Consider the following 24,746-nt stretch of genomic DNA (forward strand, 5'->3'; position numbering starts at 1 on the left):
GCTTCTTTCATCTTTTTACTAGAACTTTACACTCAAAGACTAAACCCCCTCTTCTATGAAACCGCGCTAGTGGTTTTTAGCATGGGGAGCCGCGCTGAATGGCCCGTGCTGCTCCCAATGCTCACTGAGTTCCTATGAGCGTCAGGAGCAGCACAGGCCATTCAGCACGGCTCCCTACGCTAAAAACCACTAGCGCAGTTTCGTAGAAGGGGGGGGGGGAGGTGTAAAAGAATTTATTTCTATTTTTAATGGTGCTCTAAGAATGAGAATGGTTTGCCCACATCTCAGCCAGATTTGCCTATCTGGCTATTCAATATCCCTTTGCAGTCTTACTGTATGAGCCCAAAGACATTATTTGATCTCACTGACAGTACTTTGTTGTGCTCTGCTGACTCTGCTTTAGTACCAGTGTTTTCTTTCAACTTATATTTTGCTACCACTATTTATTTTACACCTTTTGACAGCTTTGAAAAATCACTACTACTATAATGCAAGCTGTAAATTTATGAAATTTACTGAATATTCAGGCCTGTTATAAATGCATTAAGTTTGTCCATTACATCTGTGTCACCTAAAATTTGTTTACCTTTCTTTCTATGTAGGCATGTGAACTAATAACCGATCCCCTCCCTATGTGATTTTAACCTTGATACATTTTATGTAAACTAACTTTGGAAGTGCTCAGAACCCGCAGGTAGAGAAGCCGCAAACGGGGACACGCCCCAAAATGCAAACCCCCTTGGTCTATCACTGCATTTCCTCCTACACTGAAAATCTGTTTAATAAATCTTATTATATTATTTTATTGTGATTTTCTTCTTTTATATAAAGTGCTTAGTGCTTGAAATTCATGCTTAAGATTTCAATCATGTCATATGAATGCTAAACAAGTCCATAGTCTGGTGAAGTCAATGATGCTGGCTGTGCTGGTACTATCAGAGTCTGAGCACTTCAGAAGTTAGTTTACATATAATGTATCAAGGTTAAAATCACATATGGAGGGAATTGGTTATTTATATAATTGAACTGTTCATCATTTAGATCCACCAAATATTAGATTTATATTCCCCGAGTTTAATTTTGGGCATGTGAACTAACATAGCAACTACAGTACTTTCTTCCTCTGACACTTGAGAAAACTAAGCAGCATCAGTTTTCTTTTTGTTTTTCTTAATGATGTACAGGGCTTATATTAGAAGATGCTTCAAACAGAACAAAAGACAACAAAATGAAATGAAAACTGAAAAAAATATAGGTCAGATGACAAAAGTTCCTCCTTTTCAGCTTGGTATCTCATTTGCTCTAGTTCCTTACCATTACAAACTAATGTACATAGTGTACATCTCATCTTCTTTTTCCTGCAATTCCTTTCCTTTTCTTTGCGCCCCTCTCCCTTTTCCTCTATCATGGTATTATTATTATTAAGGTGATGCCAGCAGAAGTCTCTGCTAGGGGATTTTTACAAGTGCACTTCTGCCTGATCAGTCTCATAGCAGCTAGGCCATGGAATAATGTGCATGTTAAGACTTGATTTCTTGAAACTCTTCTTTCATTATCCAAGAATAGGAAAAGACCTTCTTGAATCAAAACACTCCATATATCATCTTGCAAGCCACTTGTAATCATTACATGACTCACCAATTAAACACCAAGAACCAAATTCTATAAATGGAGCCTATGTACTGCTCAGCATGGTGGTCAATCAACTGCTAGGCGCCGTTTATAGAATCCAACCTAGTAGCACCTAGGTGTACTTAGGCATCATGGATATTAGGCCAGGTTTTACTTAGCCTAATTTGGATGCCTAGCGATGCCTAAGTCAACCCTAAATGGTGAGATTCTAGCAAGGACTGTAGCAGAACGTGATTTGGGGGTGATTATTAGCGAAGACATGAAGACTGCCAATCAAGTGGAGAAAGCTTCATCCAGGGCTAGACAAATCATGGGCTGTATCTGTAGAAGTTTCGTCAGCCGTAAGCCCGAGGTCATAATGCCGTTGTACAGATCCATGGTGAGACCCCATCTGGAATACTGTGTACAATTCTGGAGGCCTCATTATCAAAAAGATGTGCGGAGAATTGAATCGGTTCAGTGAATGGCCACCAGGATGGTCTCAGGACTCAAGGATCTCCCGTACGAGGAACAACTGGGTAAGTTGCTGCTGTACTCACTCGAGGAACGCAGAGAGAGGGGAGACATGATCGAGACGTTCAAATATGTCACGGGCCTTATCAAGGTGGAAGAGGATCTCTTTTTCCTTAAAGGACCCACAGCAACAAGAGGGCATCCGTTGAAAATCAGGGGTGGGAAATTTCATGGCGACACCAGAAAATATTTCTTCACCGAAAGGGTGGTTGACCGCTGGAATAATCTTCCACAACAGGTAATTGAGGCCAGCAGCATGCCAGATTTTAAGAAAAGATGGGATTGGCATGTGGGATCTCTTCATGGAGGTAGTTAGGGGGTGGGCTATTAGTGTGGGCAGACTAGATGGGCCGTGGCCCTTTTCTGCCGTCATTTTCTATGTTTCTAACCATGCCTATTCTCCACACCTAACCACGCCTACTTTTCAGGTAGGTGGTGTTAGATGTCAGAGGGCATCAAACTCTTAATTGTTAATTTATATTTTGGGAGGATTGGCTGAATATTGGTATGGTCAAAAGTTGCACACGTATTCCGAAGTTAGGCGTCGCTAGGCATCCTTGATTAGGGAACCTAGTGGCGTCAAAAGTAGGCTCCAATTGCCTAGTGGTTAGCCTATTTGTTCTAATTTAGTTAGAAATTTATTTACTTATTTTCAAACATGGAATAAGAACAAAACTGCTCTATATTGATGACATCATGTTTTGTGCTACCATATAGAAGCCAACACAGATAGCCAAAACAATGATGTCATCAGTTTGCTTCACTGTGACAATATATTTTGATTAAAAGTGTGGAGGGTCATAATAAAAAAAAACTTCTAAGTCCCCTTTTGGCCTAAGGTCTTAAATGTTGAAAGTAGAAGCAAGGAAAATGTCCATTATAAAAAAAAAAAGGAGTTTTTTTTTGATAATGGCCTGCCTCTACGTTCAGCTGTTTAAAACACCCAGACTGTAGGGGTGTTTCCTTATTTGCCCCTGAAGGTTAGGCCTCTCTGATATCATCAAGCCTGAACCATTATTTGCAAGAAATCATTCCAGCCTGAACCTAGCAAGAAGAGAAAGAAGAACACATATTTGCCGTTTCTGCCTGATGCCTTCTGGGTATGTACCAGAACTGTATTCTAGTCAAGGACATCCAGCTATGCCCATGTGAATCTTGGGGGAGGCATACTCCTATGCTGTGCTTATCTGTCGAAGGCGCCTCTGTCTCCCAGATAGTACGAGACTTTATACAGAAAGGCTATTCATCTAAGTTCTGTTTCTGGATTGGCCGAAGGTCATCTGACGAGATCCAAGAGAAATGTGCTAATTATAATTTAGTCTGTGTTAGGATGGGGGTGAACTCACATCTCATCACAGGTGTTCTCCACGCACATCTTTTATAATAATTAAGACCTGAACAGTTACCTCGTGTGACTCTTTGTCTGAAAGAGAGTGAATCGGACCTTAAACAGATCTGAATTCCGTCACATCAAGGAAACCTTTGCTGCCAACCTCAATTACAGCTGTACAAGTGGCTGACGAACTCTTGTTCCTGTAACAGAAGGATTTCTATATCTGCTAAGCTGAGGAGAGACGTCTTCCATTTTACCTGATTTTGTGCCAAGGCCTCATTGTATGGTGAGAATAAGGAACTTACCTATCTTTCAGCTGGGGTTAGATAAAATATCCTATTGTGATATAGGATAAGGCTTGTAAAGCTATTCTTGGTGATAACTGTAATAGATTGCTGCTAATCAGGAATTGTTATTATAAGGAATTGTTTTGCGTGTGTAAGAATTAGTTTTATTTATTTATCTAGCAAGTGTGTTATGATAATTATGTACTGAGTTTCATACATGTATTCAAATATTTTGTGAACAATAATTAGATATTGCTGCTGGCTTGTGAATTATATTTTTCTATTTTTATAATAAAAGTATTTCTCATTAGCCTGGGTCTTGTGTCGTGTAAGTAGGCAAAGAAAGCTGAACCTGGATGAGATATTATGGTCTTCCCTAGAAAATAACAGGCACATATTTGTTTATGTAACTGATTAGTAGACCATAAATCTTTCTACAAGACCACCACTATGTCTAAACTTACACCATATAATCAACCTAAAAAATGCCTAAGCCCCAAACGTCCAAAACAAGAGCTTTTAGGCGAAGGAGGAGCCAGTCCTTCGCCTAAAAGCTGGATTCTGTAACCGGTGTCTGTCAAAAACAACACCGGTTACAGAATCCCCCCCCTACAACGATCCGGGCAGGAGGGAGCCCAAGCCCTCTTGCCCTGTCGAACTGTGAACCCCCCCCTGACAACATCGGGGCAAAAGGGAGCCCAAGCCCTCTTGCCCCATCGAACCACAACTCCCCTGCCGACATCGGGGCAAGAGGGATCCCCAACCACACATCCCGAGTCTGATGGGGCCAGGAGAGAGCCCAAGCCCTCCTAGCCCGGCGATCTCCAACCCCCATCCCCCCCACACGATCTGGCCAGGAGGGAGCCCAAGCCCTCTAACCCACACCCCCCACTAAAATACGGGCAGGAGGGATCCCAGGCCCTCCTGCCCTCGACGTAACCCCCCCCACGACTGCCCCCCCGAACACCCCGCCGACCCCCCCACCCCCCTTCCCCGTACCTTAAAACTTGTTGGTCGGACGGACAGGTGCCAAGCCCATCCGTCCGACAGACCCGCCATCTCGGGAATGGCTGGCCTTAGGGCCTGATTGGCCCAGGCGGCTCAAACCCCGCCCACAGGTGGGGCTTGAGGTGCCTGGGCCAACCGGAATTGGCCCAGTTGTCTTAGGCCCCTCCTGTGGGCTGGGCCTTAGGCACATGGGCCCTCCTGCCCGTATTTTAGTGTGGGGTGGGGGTTAGAGGGTGTCGCCGGGCCAGAAGGGCTTGGGCTCCCTCCTGGCCCCATCGGACTTGGAGGGGGGTTGGGGATCGCGGGGCAAGAGTGCTTGGGCTCCCTCTTGCCCCGATTGGGCATCTCTCCTGCACAGTGGTTAAAGCTACAGCACAGCACCCTGAGGTTGTGGGTTCAAACCCACGTTAGTCCTTGTGACCCTGAGCAAGACACTCAATCCCTCCATTGCCCCAGGTACATTAGAAAGACTGTGAGCCCACCGGGATAGATAGGGAAAAAAATACTTGAGTACCTGAATAAATTCATGTAAACCATTCTGAGCTCTTCTGGGAGAATGATATAGAAAATTAAATAAAATCCAACAGTCAAAACTTATTTGTCACTTCCAGATAATGAAGCAACACACTATGAACATCCGACAATTTCAGAACTTTGTCACTCTTCTTGGACATCAAGGGCTTGAAGGTAGGCAATCATTCTTCCTGGTTAACGTGAAAACTCGAGACTAATTCTGGCAAAAAAAAAAGGGGGGGCTGTACATAATAATATCCAATCTCCAAAAATCTGAGAAAATGTTCTCTGCAGGATTAAGCCTGCAGTTCACACACCTTTCGTGCTGATGTGATTGCTGATCCATGATTGACGTCTTCTCCAAAGACTCAAACATAGCTCTAGCAAGTGCCTGCAGAATGAGATTAAGATTCCACGTTGGAAAAGGTTGCCATACTGGAGGATGCAGGCGTAATGCTCCCTTCAAAAGTCTGGACACATCTGGGTGAGAAATCAATGTTCTTTTATTCATCTGGGGTCTGAAGCAAGAAAGACCTGCTATCTGTACTTTAAGGGAGCCTTATCACCAGGCCTTTTTCAAGCCCCTCTTGAAGGAATGCAAAAACCAAAGAAATCAGAACCATGACCAGGTCCTCACTCTTCCATGCACACCAGCCCTGAAAGCACTTCCAGGACTTCGCATAGGCAGCCAACATAGTCTGCTTCTTGGGTCTTAGGAGAGTGGCAATAACCACTTCCGAATAGCCTTTATGTACTACGGCTGTGCACTCAAGAGCAATGCCATTAATACCAAAGTGATCCGGATCTTCAATGGCGATAGGGCTCTGTGAGAGTAGCCCAGGATGATAGGGTAGTCTGAAACTTTAGAAGGACCAGATCTGCATATCATGGACGCCTCAGCCAATCTGGTGTGACACGAACTACCAGCCCCAGGCAAGACATTATTCTCCGCAGGACTCTTGCCTATCATGGGCCATGGGGGAAAGACACACAGATCCCGGTCTGACAACATTTTAGTAATGTCTAGATGGGAAGGAAAGCATGTGGTCCGAGCCTTAGTGCTGCTCATAAGCGAGCACTGAGCTGCAGAGGTCTGTGGCGGCTCTATCATTAATTATTGGAGAGACTCAGTAATTATCTCCAGAAGCACTGTGGGCTTAAAAAGCCTGTGCATAATTGGGTCCTCACCAAGATCCAGGGCTGCCATCTGGTCATGACCTGGTCCCCCTCCTCCCCCCAAGAGAGACGCACAATCTCCTACTACTGAGAACCCAGACTGGGAAAGTAAAAGCATAGATTCAGAACCCATTTCATCCCAGTACTCTTCGAACTGAACCCCGTATCTTGTGCATGGCTCTGCTGTGGGGGAACTGCCCTTTAGAGGGGAAGACCCTGGCGTACCACTGCTGAGACTCCCGAGAAGTTTATGTGACCACTGTAATCAAGTACATTTCATACATCATACTAATAAATTCTGGAGCAAAACCTTAACCAGGATGCCCAGATGGTCCTTGCAGGTGTTCCTGTGGTCCCTTCTGGGGCTAGTGGCTGCATTTCACTGGGGATGCACTTTCACCTTTTCTCAGCTCCAATCCAGATTAATGACCTAGAACTTGAGCCATCTGTGACTCCATACCCCCAGAGAGACTAGAGGAAGATAAGTCCATGGCTCCCATCCCCCCCCTCACGCGCTGCGTGGCATGTGGGACAAGGATGATCCCTGGATGACCATCTGGCATGAATCTGGGGTATTCTGACCTGAAGAGTCCACTGGCTCTCTAAGCCATAAGCCTTGCCGGTATTGATGACAAGGCTTACAGCTGAGGCACCTCTATATAAATTTTGGGGAGGTGGATGAAATGGGGGGAGGGAGTCGACCCCATCAAGTGTGACACCCCCAAGGTCAGACAGACCCCCGAAAGGGTCCCCCCAAGTTCAGTCCGGCACCAGAGAGGGACTACACAACTTTCAACAGCCCTAAACTAACCCAGGAAGACTGCAACAGCTTACCATACCTGCTGGAGACTGAGAACAGACTGGTTTGTATAGGGGACTGCACAGCCACTTGTACTACAGGCAAAGGTTTGTCTCAGTCTCCACCTGCTGGTCATGGTGAGCTATTACCCATCAGTGAACTGTGCCAGTCTGGAGAGGCGCTAAAGAATTTGTGCTTTATAAACTTTCCAAGGTATCCAGCAGAAGCTTATTTAATTACTTTTAAGAAATATTTGGAAAAGATATTGAAGGTTCCAGAAAATTATCATCCACCAATTTCTAGGATCTATTTTGTTCCACCTTTCTTCAAGAAAGAATCAAGTCTCAAGTTTCTTTAAAATTTGATATATTGCTTTAAAGAATCTGCTCATCCATTAGAAGGAGCAACAAATTTAGATGCTTCATGTGATTTGTTAAATTTAACTCAAGTTATTGAATCTGACTCACCAGAGGTTAAGTCAGCAACACTGTTTCCTTTATATTAGATCCTGATCAGGACTGGATATTAATGCTTGAAGTATCTGTGTGCAATTTTGGAGGCCACACTACTGTAAAGATGTGCTCAGAGTTGAATCGGTTCAGCGGATGGCCACCAGGATGGTCTCGGGGCTAAAGGGTCTCCCGTATGAGGAAAGACTGAGCAAGTTACAGCTCTACTCTCTCGAGGAGCGTAGGGAGAGGGGCGACATGATTGAGACATTTAAGTACATCACGGGACGGGTCGAGGTGGAAGATGATATCTTTCTCCTGAAGGGACCCTCGACCACAAGAGGTCATCCGCTCAAACTCAGGGGAGGGAAGTTTCGTGGAGATGCCAGGAAGTACTTCTTCACGGAGAGAGTGATTGAGCATTGGAACAAGCTTCCAATGCAGGTGATAGAGGCACACAGCGTCCCAGACTTTAAGAATAAATGGGATACCTATGTAGGATCCCTACGAGGGTCAGCCAAAGGATAGGATCACTAGGGTATAGACTTGAAAAAGCGGGGCAGTAGAATGGCATTCTTACAAATCTACTTAAATGGGACATTAGACTTAAAAGGGAGGGTCGATGGTGTGGGCAGACTTGATGGGCTGTAGCCCTTATCTGCCGTCATCTTTCTATGTTTCTATGTTTCTATCTGTATGTAGTTGTAAAACTACAAAAAGGCAAGTATACAAGTCCCAAATCCCTTTCCCTTTTTTTTGTCATCATATTTTTTGGATATAAATCTAGGGCTTTCCCTGATGTTGCAAGAGCAATGCAGAGGCGTTGCCAACAATTCCCGCTTTTGAGACCTCGTGTTCAACAGCTGGGTGCTCGTTTTTGGTCAATTTATCCATGCAAGTGTGTTATTAAGTTTAATTCTGTAAAATATGTCTTCAGAACTTCTGGTAAATTTTTTGAACTCTATATCACCTGCTATTATTTCTTGCCCTTCTCTGGGAGTATCTACTTCTACTCTGTATTTATTAATATTTTTTTATGGACAGTTCTCTTTAGTTTCCTGTAAAATTGTGTTTCCTTGTATTTGCTTTGACCCCCTTTGATAACTGTGGATTGGAAGATGGAGATGATTTGAATTATTTTCCTTATATATTCAAGGTTTTTTTTCTAATCTTGTCCTTTTCTGTAACAAGAATATTTCTTGGATTTATAATATATAGTCTTATAAATAAACAGTAAAAAACAAACAAAAAAAATAATTCAAGAGGGCACAGCAGAAATGAATAACTCTGTAATTTTTGTCCTAACCATGGAGTAGTACACATTTTGGTCGGCATATATAAGTCAGTGTCTATCCTGTGACATGTAACAGAAAATTCTGAACTGCTTACTAAATTTAGCTGGGTAGAGAAAGCCAGTACAGTATAATGCCGATTATCTGAACTCCAATTATCCGGATTGCTTTGGGGGGGGGGTCTCGGTTTATATTTGAGTTCTCCCTGAAGTACTATTCCTATCACTCTCCCTCCCATTAGTGCTCTTTCTCTGCTTCTGCCATTGCTGCCATCAGCCCAGCCAAGCTCCCCTCCACCCAAACCGGGATACTTTCCCCCCCCATCAGCACATCCCTTGCAATAATTGGACATTAAAATACCTTCAGCGCAACCCCCCCTTACAAGGAAAGGCAGCATTTCCCCTCCCTCCCTTCCTGAACAGACACCAGCCCCCCTCTCGGACCATCAGGAAACACCCCAGGCCTACTTTGTTTCCCTGGTGGTCTAATGGCAGTGCTGGGGCAGAAGCAATCCTACTCGCTCCTACCCATGCTCTGTCAGCGACAAAAATAACAGTAGAGACTGCCCCTGCCGAGGTTAGTCCAGATAAACGGCGTTCCACTCTATTTCAAAGTCTTGACAATAGTTTACATGTACAGGTGACTTACAGTTTATGAGCAGAGGTGTTGTAGAGACTTCATTTCCTCGGTGCTTATTGGTTAACGTCGTTGACTGTTTTATGGGGGAGAAATGTTTTGCTGCTGATGGTGTGTATACATGTCGGACTTGAATCCCAGGAGACGGAGAAGCATGTATATTGTATTCAGCTAAGTCAATCAGAAAAATAAAACATGTCAATAATCTCACAGAAGTTACATGCAAGTCACAGCTATTAACATTCTGGCTGCATTGAACATACGTGGATGTCACTTCTTTGTGCCAAAAGAGCAGACCTGTGGGATCTGGAATGTTCAAAGAGATCCTGAAAGCCCTACTTAAAGATCAATATGGCCACCAGAGCTCTGCACAGATCATTTTTAACTCCCAACAGATTAATGACATGGAGACAGGAATGCAGTATTTCAGTTTCTGCAAGCTGTAAATTGCCAAAATTAAGGGCTCCTTTTACTAAGCCGCGTTAGGGCTTTAACGCACGGAATAGCGCGTGCTAAATTGCCACACGCGCTAGACCTTAATGCCGGCATTGAGCTGGCGTTAGTTCTAGCCGCGTAGCGCGGGTTTAGCGTGCGCTAAACTGCTGCGTGCGCTAAAAACGCTAACGCAGCTTAGTAAAAGGATCCCTAAGTGTAGGTACTGTGATATGTGTAGAGAACTGGTGAGGGCATATATGAAAAGCAAAGCAGGCGAGTCAGAACATGCTAATCCTTTGGCTGCTATACTTAAAGCAGAAAAAGAAACAAACAGTAAAGTTGAGACTCACCGACTGTCAAAGGGTCATTAAAAATGGCAATGTTTCTCTGTACGATGACAATATTCCTCTGGCACTACCGAGTCATAAAATGAATCAGATTACCATTAGGCAGGGCACGCTTTTAACAAAATGGGCCAAGCTGCAAAGAGAAAGTTATGCAGGATAACCTCTTCAAAATCAAAAGAGAAGAAAATATGGTTCTGCTGAAGTAATGGCGTATCCTAAAACGACCAAGGGCAGCTGTTGCTACAACACATTGCCACATCTTTCCTTCATTTGCAGATTGGTGCCATTTGCTCTCTTCTAGAATAAGATGAGGAAAAGAAGAAAAAGAAAGTGCAAAAACTTGCTACAACACATTGCCACATCTTTCCTTCATTTGCAGATTGGTGCCATTTGCTCTCTTCTAGAATAAGATGAGGAAAAGAAGAAAAAGAAAGTGCAAAAACTTGCTACAACACATTGCCACATCTTTCCTTCATTTGCAGATTGGTGCCATTTGCTCTCTTCTAGAATAAGATGAGGAAAAGAAGAAAAAGAAAGTGCAAAAACTTGCTACAACACATTGCCACATCTTTCCTTCATTTGCAGATTGGTGCCATTTGCTCTCTTCTAGAATAAGATGAGGAAAAGAAGAAAAAGAAAGTGCAAAAACTTGCTACAACACATTGCCACATCTTTCCTTCATTTGCAGATTGGTGCCATTTGCTCTCTTCTAGAATAAGATGAGGAAAAGAAGAAAAAGAAAGTGCAAAAACTTGCTACAACACATTGCCACATCTTTCCTTCATTTGCAGATTGGTGCCATTTGCTCTCTTCTAGAATAAGATGAGGAAAAGAAGAAAAAGAAAGTGCAAAAACTTGCTACAACACATTGCCACATCTTTCCTTCATTTGCAGATTGGTGCCATTTGCTCTCTTCTAGAATAAGATGAGGAAAAGAAGAAAAAGAAAGTGCAAAAACTTGCTACAACACATTGCCACATCTTTCCTTCATTTGCAGATTGGTGCCATTTGCTCTCTTCTAGAATAAGATGAGGAAAAGAAGAAAAAGAAAGTGCAAAAACTAAGATTTTTTTTTTGTTTTGTCTTCTCCCAATTGCTTCATTAACTCCATCATCCCTACACACCTCATACAGTTGTGCCTGGAGAGACAGGCTCCCCTTGCTAGCTCCCAGGACTGGTGTACTCCTCCAGCACCGCTGCTAAAATAAAGGCTACCACCACAGCAGGAGCTAACTTCCTTCCCTAGGCCTTAGCGCATCACCTCCTCCAGGCACCGAGCCTGATCAACCCCGTCAGACATTCTTTATATTGTGGTTTTAGCCGTGGCCCACACCAGGAAAGTTTCTTAGTTTAGCTTTTAAAACATCCTCACTCAACGAGATGCATTTTCACAGATCTGCACATCATTACTGCCTCCTTAAGCAATGGGCTACAAACTCTGCACAAATATTCTCTCCTAATAGAATAAATTGAAACGAAATCTCTAACAGTACGTTAGATGTGAATTTTGTCACATCACAGAAAAAGCAACAAAGTATGAGGGAGCAAATCTAAGAATGCATTTATGATTCAACAATTTTTATTGAACTGCACCTTGAAACCAGCAAATACAAATGTAAAGCAAGTTTCCAAGTTTTATTCAAAATATGATAAAAGGCTTATAAATGATTTCTAAGCGATTTACATTAAAATAATGGTAAAAAACAATCAAACGAAAAACATATAGACGTTACTAAGACAAATACTCACTTAAAAGAAATAAAGGAGAAGGGGAAGAACTACAATTTTGATAGAAAAGTAAACATTAATGGTAAACACAAAGCAGAAAACAAGAAACCATCGACAGCAGAGTAGCATAAGAAACAAAACATCAATCGAGGTCCTTGTTAGAAGGCACAAAGAACTCCAAGAGTGCATCATCATTAATACAAAACAAACTCTAAAATCCCCCCTCCCAAGGGGCCCCCCAACTCCTCCATGACCCCAACAAACAATCCCCTACAGCAGTGTATCTCAAACTGTGTGCCAAGGCACACTAGTGTGCCTCCTGAGATTTCAGGTGTGTCACAGTACACTGGGGAGGATAGGCGCTAGCGCCAGCTGCCTGCCTACAGGACGTGCTTCTTGTGGCGAGGCACGCCCTGTAGTCAATCAGTGGCCGCCAGCACCTATCCTTCTCTCTGGCCCTCTTCCCTTCTGTCACCCCCCACTGGCATCTCAGGGCCCGCCTTAAGGGACTTCACACACATGCGGACATCGACATGATGATGTCATGCATGCGTGTGATAATAAATGATAACACTTTCTCATAAAGTGATGCATGTCAAATTGTGTACACTTCCCCCTCCCCATTCGCGGTTTCTGCATTCGATTTCACATAATCACGATTTTTTTCTGGGGAGGGGGAAAATTTATTTTTTAAAATTTTTTTACCTCCCTGCCGCCTTCCCGGCCTTACCTGGTGGTTTAGAGGGCTTTCGGGGCAGGAGCGATCTTCCTACGCTCCTGCCCCGTGCAGATCGCCATGAGGAAATGGCTGTAGGAAGTTCCCGTCGTAGTCTCGAGAGACTAAGGGAACTCACAGCAGCCATTTCCTCATGGCGATCTGCATGGGGCAGGAGTGTAGGAAGATCGCTCCTGCCCCGAAAGCCCTCTAGACCACTAGGTAAGGCCGGGAAGGCGGCAGGGAGGTGGGGGTGGGTCAGAGCCGGATAATCGCGGTTTTCGCCATTCGCAGTCCGGCTCTGCCCATATCCCCCGCGAACAACGAGGGAGAAGTGTAATAACAGAACAACACAGGCTCCACAACACATTGAATGGTAGGAAAAGCCTCAGAAAAGGGCCCTCCCACCTCCACAAAGGTGGCAATAAAGGTGGTCGAGCGGTCACCTCATCGGCAAAAACCTTCCTTTAAATTGAAAGGCTCTGTGCAGAAAGATAGGTGAAATAAATCAACTTATCTTCAGCTGATCGGTAAGTTGAATTATTTCACCTATCTTTCTGAGTTTGCACAGTACAGCACAGAGTCTTTCAATTTAAAGGAAGGTGTTTGCCGATGAGGTGGCCGCTCAACCACCTTTATTGCCACCTTTGTTGAGGTGGGAGGGCTCTTTTCCGAGGCCTTTCAATGTGTTGTAGCGCCTGTGTTGTTCTGGTATTACACAATTTGACACCGCGCATCACTTTATGAGAAAATGTTATTTCTCATCACCGATTGTTCACTAATATCTGAGTCATTTGGACACGTGCGCGTGACGTCGTCACAGCGATATCTACGCACTTCCAGGTGCCTCGAGCCACAGCCGCTACCTTTAGTGTGCCGTGGCTCGAGAAAGTTTGCAGGACACTGCCCTACAGCAACCTTCCCATAGCTCTAACCCCTAACCAGTGGGGACTGAAATTTGGAAGAGAATATGGTGCCTTGTTGCTAAGAGCTTCCACTCCAGCTTTTAATTCTGCTAGTCACTGGAAGCCATTCTATAGGTGCTAGGTCTGCTCCTCTTTCCCTGCCCTCTGAATGTGTCAGGCCACCCCTAAAGATGTGTGACAATGGGTGTTTTATATTTCTTACACATCTTATTCAAAGCACTAAGTCCTCAGGCTGGCTCCAGGAGCATTCCCATTTACCCCCACCCTTGTTTACAAAACTGCGCAAGTGATTTCTAGTGCCGGCTGGCACACTGAAGACTCTGCGCTGCTCCGACACTCATAGGAACTCTGACTTTCAGAGCAGCGCAGAGCATTCAGCGCATCAACCGGCGCTAAAAACCTCTTGTGTTAGTTTTCTGGATTATGTTTCCCGGAAATCTAAAAATAAATTTATACCAATCCTGAGTATTGTTTCATTTTACACAATCTCTCTACATCACCTCCCAAATCCTCTTTTCCATAGTACACAGAATATTAAATTAAACCACAAGCTATACCATAAATATCAACCTTTAAATAGGACAGATTCCACTTCCAAATCAGAGTTGACCTGGTCTTGAATATTTTTACTGTCTTCTTCATTTAGGGACTTCACAAAGCGAGAACAAACGTTCATATCAAACCGATTGGGCAAAATGAATTTCATTCCCATTGCTACATTCTGGGCTTGTCCTTCCTCTGAGTTTGGCTCCATTGCATGCTCTACTTTAATGTCAGGCATGCTTGAGAGACTATAGCTCCCATGCTCCTCAATAACAGGTCGAGATCCAGTTTCCAGATCCTTTAATGAAGCCATGGATTCAAATTCAGCTACATCAAGTGCTTCCTCATAGTATCCAACTTGTTTTCTACTTGGTATAGAATTTGGCACAAGTTGACCTAAAAGCAAATTCAAAGATAAAGTTATTTTAGCATCTTTTAAGCTTTCAAAAAAGAGAATCCTAATTTTCCCAAGCGCTTAATACAGGCACAAACCCCTCCCCCTAGGATGCTTTACACAAAACCCCCCTGAAATAATAACAGACTGACTAATAAGAGGGTTTCATGTAAAAAATTATTTACATAGACCAATTCCTCCATAACCTTGAAAAACTAATCTAAAGTTTTAGTTAAAAGGATTGCTGCATTTTCTACTTTTCATTGCATAATTTTCAGTAGTTTACTAAAACAATAGATTCTATCTCTATCCTGGAAGGCAGTGCGTGTAAATCTCTCTTTTGCATAATGATCATAGATACCCCAAAATTAAGGACAGAGTTGGAAATCTCTGTGCTAAAATGACTCCAGGTGAGGCAGAATTAATACCCTGGTGAACCCTAAGTAAACACATTGTTATGTTATACAGCTCTCCCTCCATATTCGCGGGGGTTAGCTGCAGAGCCGGCCCGCGAATAGGGAAAAATCTCGAATAAGTTTTTGGGCTAGCTCCGAACCACCCCCGCCTCCCTCCTGTGTCCCCGGACCTTACCTGGTGGTCTAGCGGTGACGTGGGGCAGGAGCGATCTTCCTATGCTCCTGCCCCTTGCAGAGCCGTCATCAAAATGGCTGCCGTGAGTTCCCGTTGTAGTCTCGAGACTACAACGGGAACTCACGGCAGCCATTTTGATGACAGCTCTGCAAGGGGCAGGAGCATAGGAAGATCGCTCCTGCCCCGCGTCGCTGCTAGACCACCAGGTAAGGTCCGGGGAGGTTCAGGCAGCCTACAAATAGAAGAAAATAATAATAAAAAAAAAAATTTGCAAATAATCGAATTCGCAAATAGGGAAACCGCCAATAGTGAGGGAGAGCTGTTCCAATTTTTGTATTCCACCTATACCTTAGCACTTCTAGAATGGATTCCACCGAATAATATCTGAATCAAATCATTCAGGAATTATAAAACATTACCCCCCCCCCTCCTTTTACAAAATCACGCAAGAATGCTGGCACGCTGGATGCTCTGTGCTGTTCCAATGCTCATAGGAACTCTATGAGCATCGGAGCAGCGCAGAGAATTCAGCGCACTGGCTGGTGCTAAAAACCTCATGTCTGGTTTTGTAAAGGGGGGGATAATAGCTAAACTACAGATTAAACTATCAAATGTCAAAATTGCCAAATACGCTTTTAGCTTGAGTCGAAATCTAAAATAATGATCACAAGATCTTATAGTAATTGGAAGATGATTCCATAACCATATGAAATTGAATGGAAAAAGAGCTGCTTGATAAATTAAAAAAATTCTTAAACATAGGCCCTCTTTTACTAAGGTGCACTAATTGATTAGCGTGCACTAATTGATTTAGTGCATGGTAAATGCTAATGCGTGCAAGTTAGTCTATGGATGAGTTAGCATTTAGCGCGCACTAAATCGATTAGCGCACCTTAGTAAAAGAGGAGGGACAGGAAATTTCAGGAAAAATAAATTCTAGGTATTATATCATGCATAGGATATCTGACAAATATGAAGGATCCTCATCAGTCAAAATCTTTAAAACTGTAATGCCTAATTTGAACTGTATTCTGTCTGCCACAGGAAGCCAATGCAATTTAAGGTAAAAAGCTTGCAATGATTCAAATTTGGATAACCACCCCATCCCCCAGTCATAATAATTTTTGAACTCCCACAAATAAGTCCTGTGGTTTTGACTACAGAGGAAAACTGGAGGAGGAGTTAGCAGCAGTTAAGACATGCTGCTTGCAGACACTTCCTGTCAATTGAGGACAATGCACATCTATGGACATCAGTGTTTTTGATCTCCCCCCCCACCCCACTACCCAGAAATGCGCATTTTCTGCTAGCAGCTGGATTACTAGGATATGAATATGCCTTGGGAACCACTGAATTAGCATGTATGAGAGGGCCTTTCCTAACCATTTGAGCCCTAGGCATGTACCTAGTTTACCTATATGCCATAATCCTGCCATCCAGGATAGGTGTAGGTAACTCCGGTTCTCATGACAACTATAGCTCTATCTCATGCATGTTCACTAGGAATACCGAAACCTTGACCAGTTTGTAAAGCTTGGGGACCGGAATTTCCTGTGTCCCACGGTAGGAGATGGGCATTCACTCACCTACAAAATGAATGGGTACAGCATGAAGAGGAGAGGTAAGGGGCTTTACTGAAGGAAAGAAGGGGTACACAGAGAGTAAATACGATGACAGATGCAGAACGGGAGAGAAGGAACTACTATATAATGCAACAGGCTACACTAGACAGAACCAACTTAGACGCAGCTAGATTTTCCCCATTCCCCCACTCTCACTCAGCATACAGGATCTCAGTTCTCATTATTTTTAATATTACCTATTTTTAATATTACCTTCCATTATGTCAATTCCTGTTTGGCTTCCCAGCTCCACTCCAGGAAGTCTGCAATGTAAGGCTGAACTGCTTCAGTGCCAGTGTGGTACCAGATCTCGAGGGCTCAAAACCACCTCCTAGTTGCTATGGGGCTCATAATTAAATCAAAAATACATCTAAAAACCCACCCAAGTTGGCACTTGGACGATCTAAAAGACAGGTCTCATCCAAGTGCCGATAATCGAAACTGGTTTTTAGACATATCCAGAGACATTTTAGGCCTCTGAATCCCGCTGGGCACCCCAGAGCTGAAAGAGGCGTTTTTAGAGGAGTGGATGTGGGCGAGATATGGGCTGACCTAGACTTGGTCATTCTGCAGGGATAATCAAAAGTTTGACGAGGCTGCCTAGACAGAACTTATACATTGTGACTTAGGCAATCTAAAACCAGGTATAAGTGTCCAAAAGGTATCCAAAGTGACCAGATAACCACTGAAGACACAAAGTAAAGACCCCTCCCCCCATGTTCACTGACCCCGTTGCACCCACAATGTTCAGAATAAAAACGTACATACCTGCCTTTGGAACCTCAGCACCTGGCATAGGAAAGCCTAGTAGAACTGCACAGAAGTGGCTTAAGTAGTCTGGGGGGTGGGCTAGTGAACCATAGAGAGGAGGACCCAGGCCCATTAGCCACTCTAACCACTACATCAATGGTGGAAAATGTGAGCCCACCAAAATCCCAAACCCTACTGTATTGCCATAAGGGCTATTGGGGTTGAAGACAGGTGGGTAAAGTGGGTTTTGGGGGTTCACTATGACCTATAAGGCAGTTGTGGTGATATGTTTATGTGGTACCCTTTTTGTGAAGTTCACAGCAGTGCCCCGTAAGGTGCCCCATTACTGTGTTGCCATGTCTGGGTGGCCTGTCCATCACTTTACTGGCACCTCCCATGTTCAAAAGGTCTTGTTCTGGGAATTTGGGACTTGGATGATTTTTTGAACGAGAAGGTAGTATAAAGATAGATATATTAGCAGTCTGGACGATCAAATGACTGGATGTAGAAGTAGACAATTTTCAAGGAAAAATATTTTGGACGTACTTTTCAAGAATGGACATTTTGCCGCTGCCGACTTTGGGCGATTAGTGCCCTACTTCCAAATCAGACTTATATTTTCTTTTGATTATGCCCCTCCACCTCTTTCTTCAGCATTCCACTGCAGTACATTTTCTGCACAAGACAGCTGGCCCAAAATACCCACTGCCTACATCCAGACCACTCATTTTGTGACGTCAATCAGAGGTGACACTAAGTGGAAGAAAGATGGTGGTGCACAATGTGCATGAGCTAAACCTGTGTCCAGCACCCAGTACCTGATTCTATGAGAGTGGTAGGTGGTGGGGCCACTCCAGCTGGAAGAGTTTGTTCCCTGTGTCAGGCATTCCTGTTACACCCGTGCTCAGTGCTAAATGTTCTTGGCCTGATATGCGGCCTTGGTGCCCCTAGACAAGGAAATATAAAATTGGGGAAGGGGAATTTGCTTAATAACTAATGCTACCCCTGATTTTGTTTTATTTATGCTGTTTGATGGCATAAGGGCAGCTGTGCGGAATTGGCATAGGGGCAGCTGTGCTAGAGATTGAATCAGTATGTTATGGTCACGTCTTGTAAGAAATCTTTTATACACTACTAGCTGATGCCCGGCGTTGCACGGGTATTTAATTATAGCAATAACACTGTAAATGGATTCAAATAAAGATACTTTATAGTGGTGAATGAAATTATTTTTTTACAGCTTAATAAAAAGTACAATATTCAAATTATAATGTGAAATATTTGACAAAATGAATACAATACAACTAACGCAAAACGTGATTATAAACAACATTTTTAGTTTCACCTCCAGGAGCAAGAACATATAAATTCTTGGGTGAACCCACCCTTGAGCAAGCAACATAGAGTTGTGGGCCACGAGACCCCCAGAACATATCACCCCAGGTAGTGAGGGATCTGCATACCAAGTTTCGTTCAAATCGGTCAAGCCGTTTTTGAATTACTGTGAGAATGGCAGCTTTTTACATTTTTTCCATTTACATGAATGGGTGAAATCTGATTTTCTGTTTGTAGCTCCGCCCACGTGTGCAGGTGGGCCGCGAGACCCCCAGAACATATCACCCCAGGTAGTGAGGGATCTGCATACCAAGTTTCGTTCAAATCGGTCAAGCCGTTTTTGAATTACTGTGAGAATGGCAACTTTTTACATTTTTTCCATTGACATGAATGGGTGAAATCTGATTTTCTATTTGTAGCTCCGCCCACGTGTGCAGGTGGGCCGCGAGACCCCCAGAACATATCACCCCAGGTAGTGAGGGATCTGCATACCAAGTTTCGTTCAAATCGGTCAAGCCATTTTTGAATTACTGTGAGAATGGCAGCTTTTTACATAGAGTTGTGGGCCGCGAGACCCCCAGAAAATATCACCCCAGGTAGTGAGGGATCTGCATACTAAGTTTCCTTCAAATCGGTCAAGCCGTTTTTGAATTACTGTGAGAATGGCAGCTTTTTACATTTTTTCCATTGACATGAATGGGTGAAATCTGATTTTCTGTTTGTAGCTCCGCCCACGTGTGCAGGTGGGCCGCGAGACCCCCAGAACATATCATCCCAGGTAGTGAGGGATCTGCATACCAAGTTTCGTTCAAATTGGTCAAGCCGTTTTTGCGTGATCGCAGCACATACACACATACATACCTCCGATTTTATATATATAGAAGATTATAAGTAGACATTTTGGCCAGTCCTAGTTCTTAGTAGGTATTGTAATCCTTGATTCTGCTCATCGAGGTTAAAGTCAAGGGGCACATAAGAAGATACTGTAGGGGGGGGTCACGTGATGCAGCCTACCTAGGAAGACGTCTGTGTGGAGAGCTCCTGCCCCGTCCCCTCTCAAATCGGCATTTATTACCTGCTTTCCGGCTTTCCTTTGGGGCTTTTTCGGATGGCTTGTAGAGCATAAGCTGCCGCTACCCCCTGGGTGCATTGGAGATCTCTGTGCACCGGGCATGCCTGTAAAATCGGCTCGGGGGCCCCGGGAAAAACCTTTTTCTACCCCCTCCAAGATGGCGGCGGACCAGGCCACTTTCACAATTCCGGCCGGAGATTGGATTACGGACATCACAAAGTCAGTGTCGGCTGCTCTGGCGGATCGCTTAAACAAAATTCAATCCGCAGTGGACGAAATGAATGAAAAATTCGACTCCCACACTCGGCGCCTGAACGAAGTGGAGCAGCGCGTGTCGGACCAGGAAGACACGTGTGCGAGCATGGCGGCGCAGGTGACGGCCTTACAACGACAAACCCAGGAGCTGGCAGCCCAACTCGATGAACTCGAGAACCGCAGCCGAAGGAATAACCTGCGGTTAATCGGGATCCCTGAATTAGTTACTGAGACGGCGCTGTATGATATCTTCAGCAAATGGCTGCCTTCTACACTAGGACTGGATGGGGCTGCCTCACAATTTGCCTGCGAACGGGCCCACCGTGTCGGAGCGCGAGTTACTGGGGCTGGGAGACCGCGCATGGCTATTACTCGCTACGCAAATTGGCGAGAGAAGGACTCGCTGCTCCGTGCATTCCGGAAGGTGAGGGCCCTGGAATATGAATGATCCAAAGTGCTGGCCTTCAACGACTACTCCATCCGGGTGGCAGCTCTGAGGAAGGCCATGTCGCCCTACTGCACGGATCTACATAACAGGGGGATCAAGTTCACCTTGGTGTTTCCAGCCCGCCTACGAGTCTGGCATGAAGGTCAGACCCACTCCCTGTCTACGGTGGAGGAGGCTCGGGCTTTCCTGGCTAAACTACCTGCTTGACATTGCTTTCCTGCCCTGGTACAGTTTTGGTTTTTCTGGGGCTGTCGGACTACCTGGCGATAGCTGACTTAGGACTGATACTAATGGGTCCGGGTTAACTTTTCAGGATTGACTGCTATGGACCTACAAGATTTGTTGCTCACGTAATTGGACAGCGGTGTATGGGAGGGGGCTTTGATTTGATGCCCATGCCTCTTGCCCTTTTTAGAGTTTTCTGCCTGAGTCCTTTAACACCTGGGGGCAGCGAGAATACATTTTGCGCTTGGTCCTGCATTGAGACCTGTCCCATCTGCTGAGGTTTATTAACCCTGGAACTTGTTGGGGGTTTCTTTTTCTCTCCCTTTTCCCTTACATGTCAGTAGCTCGGACTACTTTGTTAATTTGCTAATTTGCTAGTTTCATTTACCAGTTTGAATTTGGTCGCATTTTGGTGTTTGGGGGACATTGCTGAGGGGGGGCGGGGGGGAGGGTCTCCGGGTAGGCTGGGGATATGTTTCTGGGAGTGCATGTTGGGGGAATGGGCATGCTGAAGGGGGAGGGGGTGGTGGGAGGGGGGTAGTGCTGGGGGGAGTGAATGGGGTATGTGTGTGGGGGTGGGCGTGTGTTTGGTTGGTGTGTGTGCGATTGGGAGGGGGGAGAGTAGAGGCTTGCTGGATTCTGTGGGCACTTTCTTCAATGGGGGCCGGGCCTTGCTGGGGGGTCTGGTCTCTTCTTTCCTTTTCTATATTCACATTGAGGCAATATCGGTGGCTATGTATGCTGCACAGCTATGGTTAATTTGACAGTGGTGACTCTTAATGTTGATGGTATCCACTCTCCTATTAAACGAAAGAAAATTCTTACGTGGCTCCGGCAACGTCAGGTGGATATTGCTTTCCTTCAAGAGACTCACCTCACGAGTGCTGAACATTAGAAGCTGCGCAGGGAATGGGTTGGGGATGTGAGGTCTTCAGCCTATAATGGCCGTCAGAGAGGGGTGGCTATCCTGGTTCACAAAAGCTTGCCGCTACACATTCATAAAACAATTCAGGATAAACATGGCAGATATATTGTGGTCACTGGGGACCTTTGGGGCTTTCAGTTTCTTTTTTGCAATCTATATGCCCCGAATGTTTATGATCACAGTTTTTACTCGGGGCTGCTGGGTATACTGGCGCAATTCCCTTCTTACCAACTGATTGTGGGAGGCGATTTTAATGTCACAGCTGATCCGAAGGTTGATTGTTCTCCTGCCAGGCCGAGGCCCCGGAATCACGAGCAGCGAGGTGTGAATTTCTTATGTACTCAATTGGCGGTGGTGGATACCTGGAGAGCTCTCCATCCTTTTGATCAGGAATTTACGTTTTAGTCTCACCCCCATTCTATGTATTCTAGACTTGATCATGTTCTGGTATCTCACGCCCTCTTTCACCGCGTGGACAAGGCTTCTATTGAAGATACCGTTTTGTCGGACCACTCCGCAGTCCTGGTGGCCCTGGAGGTCACGGAGCGCAGGGGTGATAAATCTTGGCGATTCCCGACCTCCCTTTATAGCAACCAGAAGTTTCAAGAATATCTGAGAGACAAGTGGGTGGACTATGACTTGTTTAATAACACCTCTGATGTAGATCCGGTAGTATTCTGGGAGGCCTCGAAGGCTGTGTTGCGGGGTTACATCATCCAATATGTGGCTGTACGCCAGGAAACAACAGGGGGAGAAACTTCTTGCACTGACGGGGCAATTGGCCGAGCTCCGCAAGCGTCACCGAGTGATGCTCCAGGGACCGGACGGTCAGCAGATTCGTTCTTTACGCTCTCAAATTAACGAGATCCTGGATGCTAGGGCTCGACAGGATATTATCAAAAATTTCACCTTTACCGATGGGGCGGAAAGGCGGGCAAACTCTTAGCGAATTTGGTCCGGCCTCACCGGAAGAAACAAATTATCCGAGTGGTTAAGAATTCGAGGGGAGAGACCCTCACCCGGGACTCTCAAATCCGAGAGCAGTTCGTTGACTTTTATAGTGCACTTTATGCGAGGAGGGACTTCACGATAGAGGAGCGGGATCGCTTCTTTCGGGACTTGTCTATCCCACGGTTGTCCGAGGCTCAGACAGAGCAGTTGAACGCTCCCATCTCAACGGAGGAAATCCGGACGGGGATTAAAAAGCTAAAATTTACTAAATCGCCTGGCCCTGATGGTTTTGGTCCGGAATATTACAAACTTTTGCCTGATTTGCTTGTACAACCATTGGGTAATTATTTTAACTTCCTTTCCACAGCATCAGCGGGCGTTCCACATAATCTTGCTCATATCTCTCTGCTCCCGAAGCCGGGAAAAGATCCTGCGCAGGTTGGCTCGTATAGGCCAATCTCCTTATTGAATCAAGATGTTAAGTTGTTGGCGTCTATTATGGCGACTCGGCTCAATATGTTTCTCCCTCAGCTCATTGAGGCTGATCAGGTGGGCTTTGTTCCTCAGCGCTATGCATCGATGAATCTTCTGAAAGCGTTGACTGCGATCCATGAGCATAGGGGGAGAGGGGGTACATCCGCGATTGTCGGGCTCGATATGGAAAAGGCTTTTGACAGCATTTCTTGGGGCTCGATATGGAAAAGGCTTTTGACAGCATTTCTTGGCAGTACCTTTTTTGGGTGTTGCAGGAGTATGGCGTGGGTGGGACTTTCCTTGCCTGGATTCGGGGGCTTTATACGGAGCCGCGAGCTCGGCTTCTTATTAATGGCAGCCTTTCGCAGTCCTTTCCACTCTGCCGGGGCACTCGCCAGGGCTGTCCCCTCTCCCCCCTACTGTTTGTCTTAGCTATAGAACCGTTAGCTATTAAGATTCATACCAGCCCTGCCCTGCGGGGTATCCGCTTAGGTAGGTCGGAGTGCCGTATTACCTTATTTGCGGACGACATTTTACTCTTCCTAGACCAGGCCCCCATTCATTTGCCGGTGGCGTTGCAGATGGTATCAGCGTTCGGTGTGAACTGCACGAAATCGGAATTGTTACCTCTGTCGGGGCTTGGGTGGGAACCTTGGCACTCTGGCTTGCAGATACCTCCGGTGACAGCTCCAATGAGGTATTTGGGTATCTATCTGCACCCGGACCCTGGGGTGATGTACCAGAGTAATGTCTTGGCTGTACTTGATAAGATTCAGGCTCTGTGTCACGCGTGGCGGGATCTTCCGCTATCCCTCTTGGGGAGAGCGGCACTCCTTAAAATGATCTTATTGCCTAAGCTACTCTATCCTCTCCAAACGCTGCCCTTTTGGATTCTACAGCGCGATATCCGAAGGCTTCACTCTCTTTTTTCTGTATTTCTTTGGCGTGGCCGGACTGCCCGCATTGCCTACGCTAAGTTGACCCTTTTTAAGCTAGAGGGAGGGCTAGGGCTTCCTGATATTCGTGCCTATAACGTGGCGGCTTTAATGTGCTTTATTCATGAGGGAGTGACGGGGTCGGCTAGATTTTCTCCGCAGGGGTGGCTGGAGGGTTGGAGTGCACCTTACACTTTCCTGAACCTTCTGCATTCCCCGGGGGGATTGCGGGGCAATTTATCTTCTAAACTTCGGTTCTTGCGCCCTCTCCGCCAGGCTTGGCAGTGGTGGCGTAGGGCGCAGACGAAATCTCCCCAGGCTTCGCCTTTTCTACAACTGCAGGGCAATCCGGATTTTTTACCCGGGGCGGGGAGTTCCCCCTTTGCCGATTGGGCGGTTCGGGGGGCCCTAATGCTTTCACATCTGATGGATGTGGA

General features: G+C 45.3%; 1 protein-coding gene across 7 annotated transcripts in view; it reads right to left on the reverse strand.

Moving 5' to 3' along the window:
* The window catches only part of ANKRA2 (ankyrin repeat family A member 2), a 63,873-nt gene that overhangs the window by 33,740 nt on the left and 5,387 nt on the right, over positions 1-24,746 (reverse strand). For 6 of the 7 annotated variants that reach the window (XM_033929273.1, XM_033929272.1, XM_033929271.1 and 3 more), the window contains 2 exons: positions 14,360-14,728; positions 9,651-9,809 (listed from right to left, as the gene is read on the reverse strand). In XM_033929273.1, coding sequence (XP_033785164.1) covers positions 9,651-9,809; positions 14,360-14,645 — 445 coding nt within the window. In that variant the 5' untranslated portion in view covers positions 14,646-14,728. Of the gene's footprint in view, positions 1-9,650; positions 9,810-14,359; positions 14,729-18,507; positions 18,637-24,746 lie in introns of all 7 variants that reach the window. The other variant, XM_033929269.1, reaches the window with a different exon arrangement.

Source organism: Geotrypetes seraphini, chromosome 1 (genome assembly GCF_902459505.1).
Source record: "Geotrypetes seraphini chromosome 1, aGeoSer1.1, whole genome shotgun sequence".
NCBI lineage: Eukaryota > Metazoa > Chordata > Amphibia > Gymnophiona > Dermophiidae > Geotrypetes > Geotrypetes seraphini.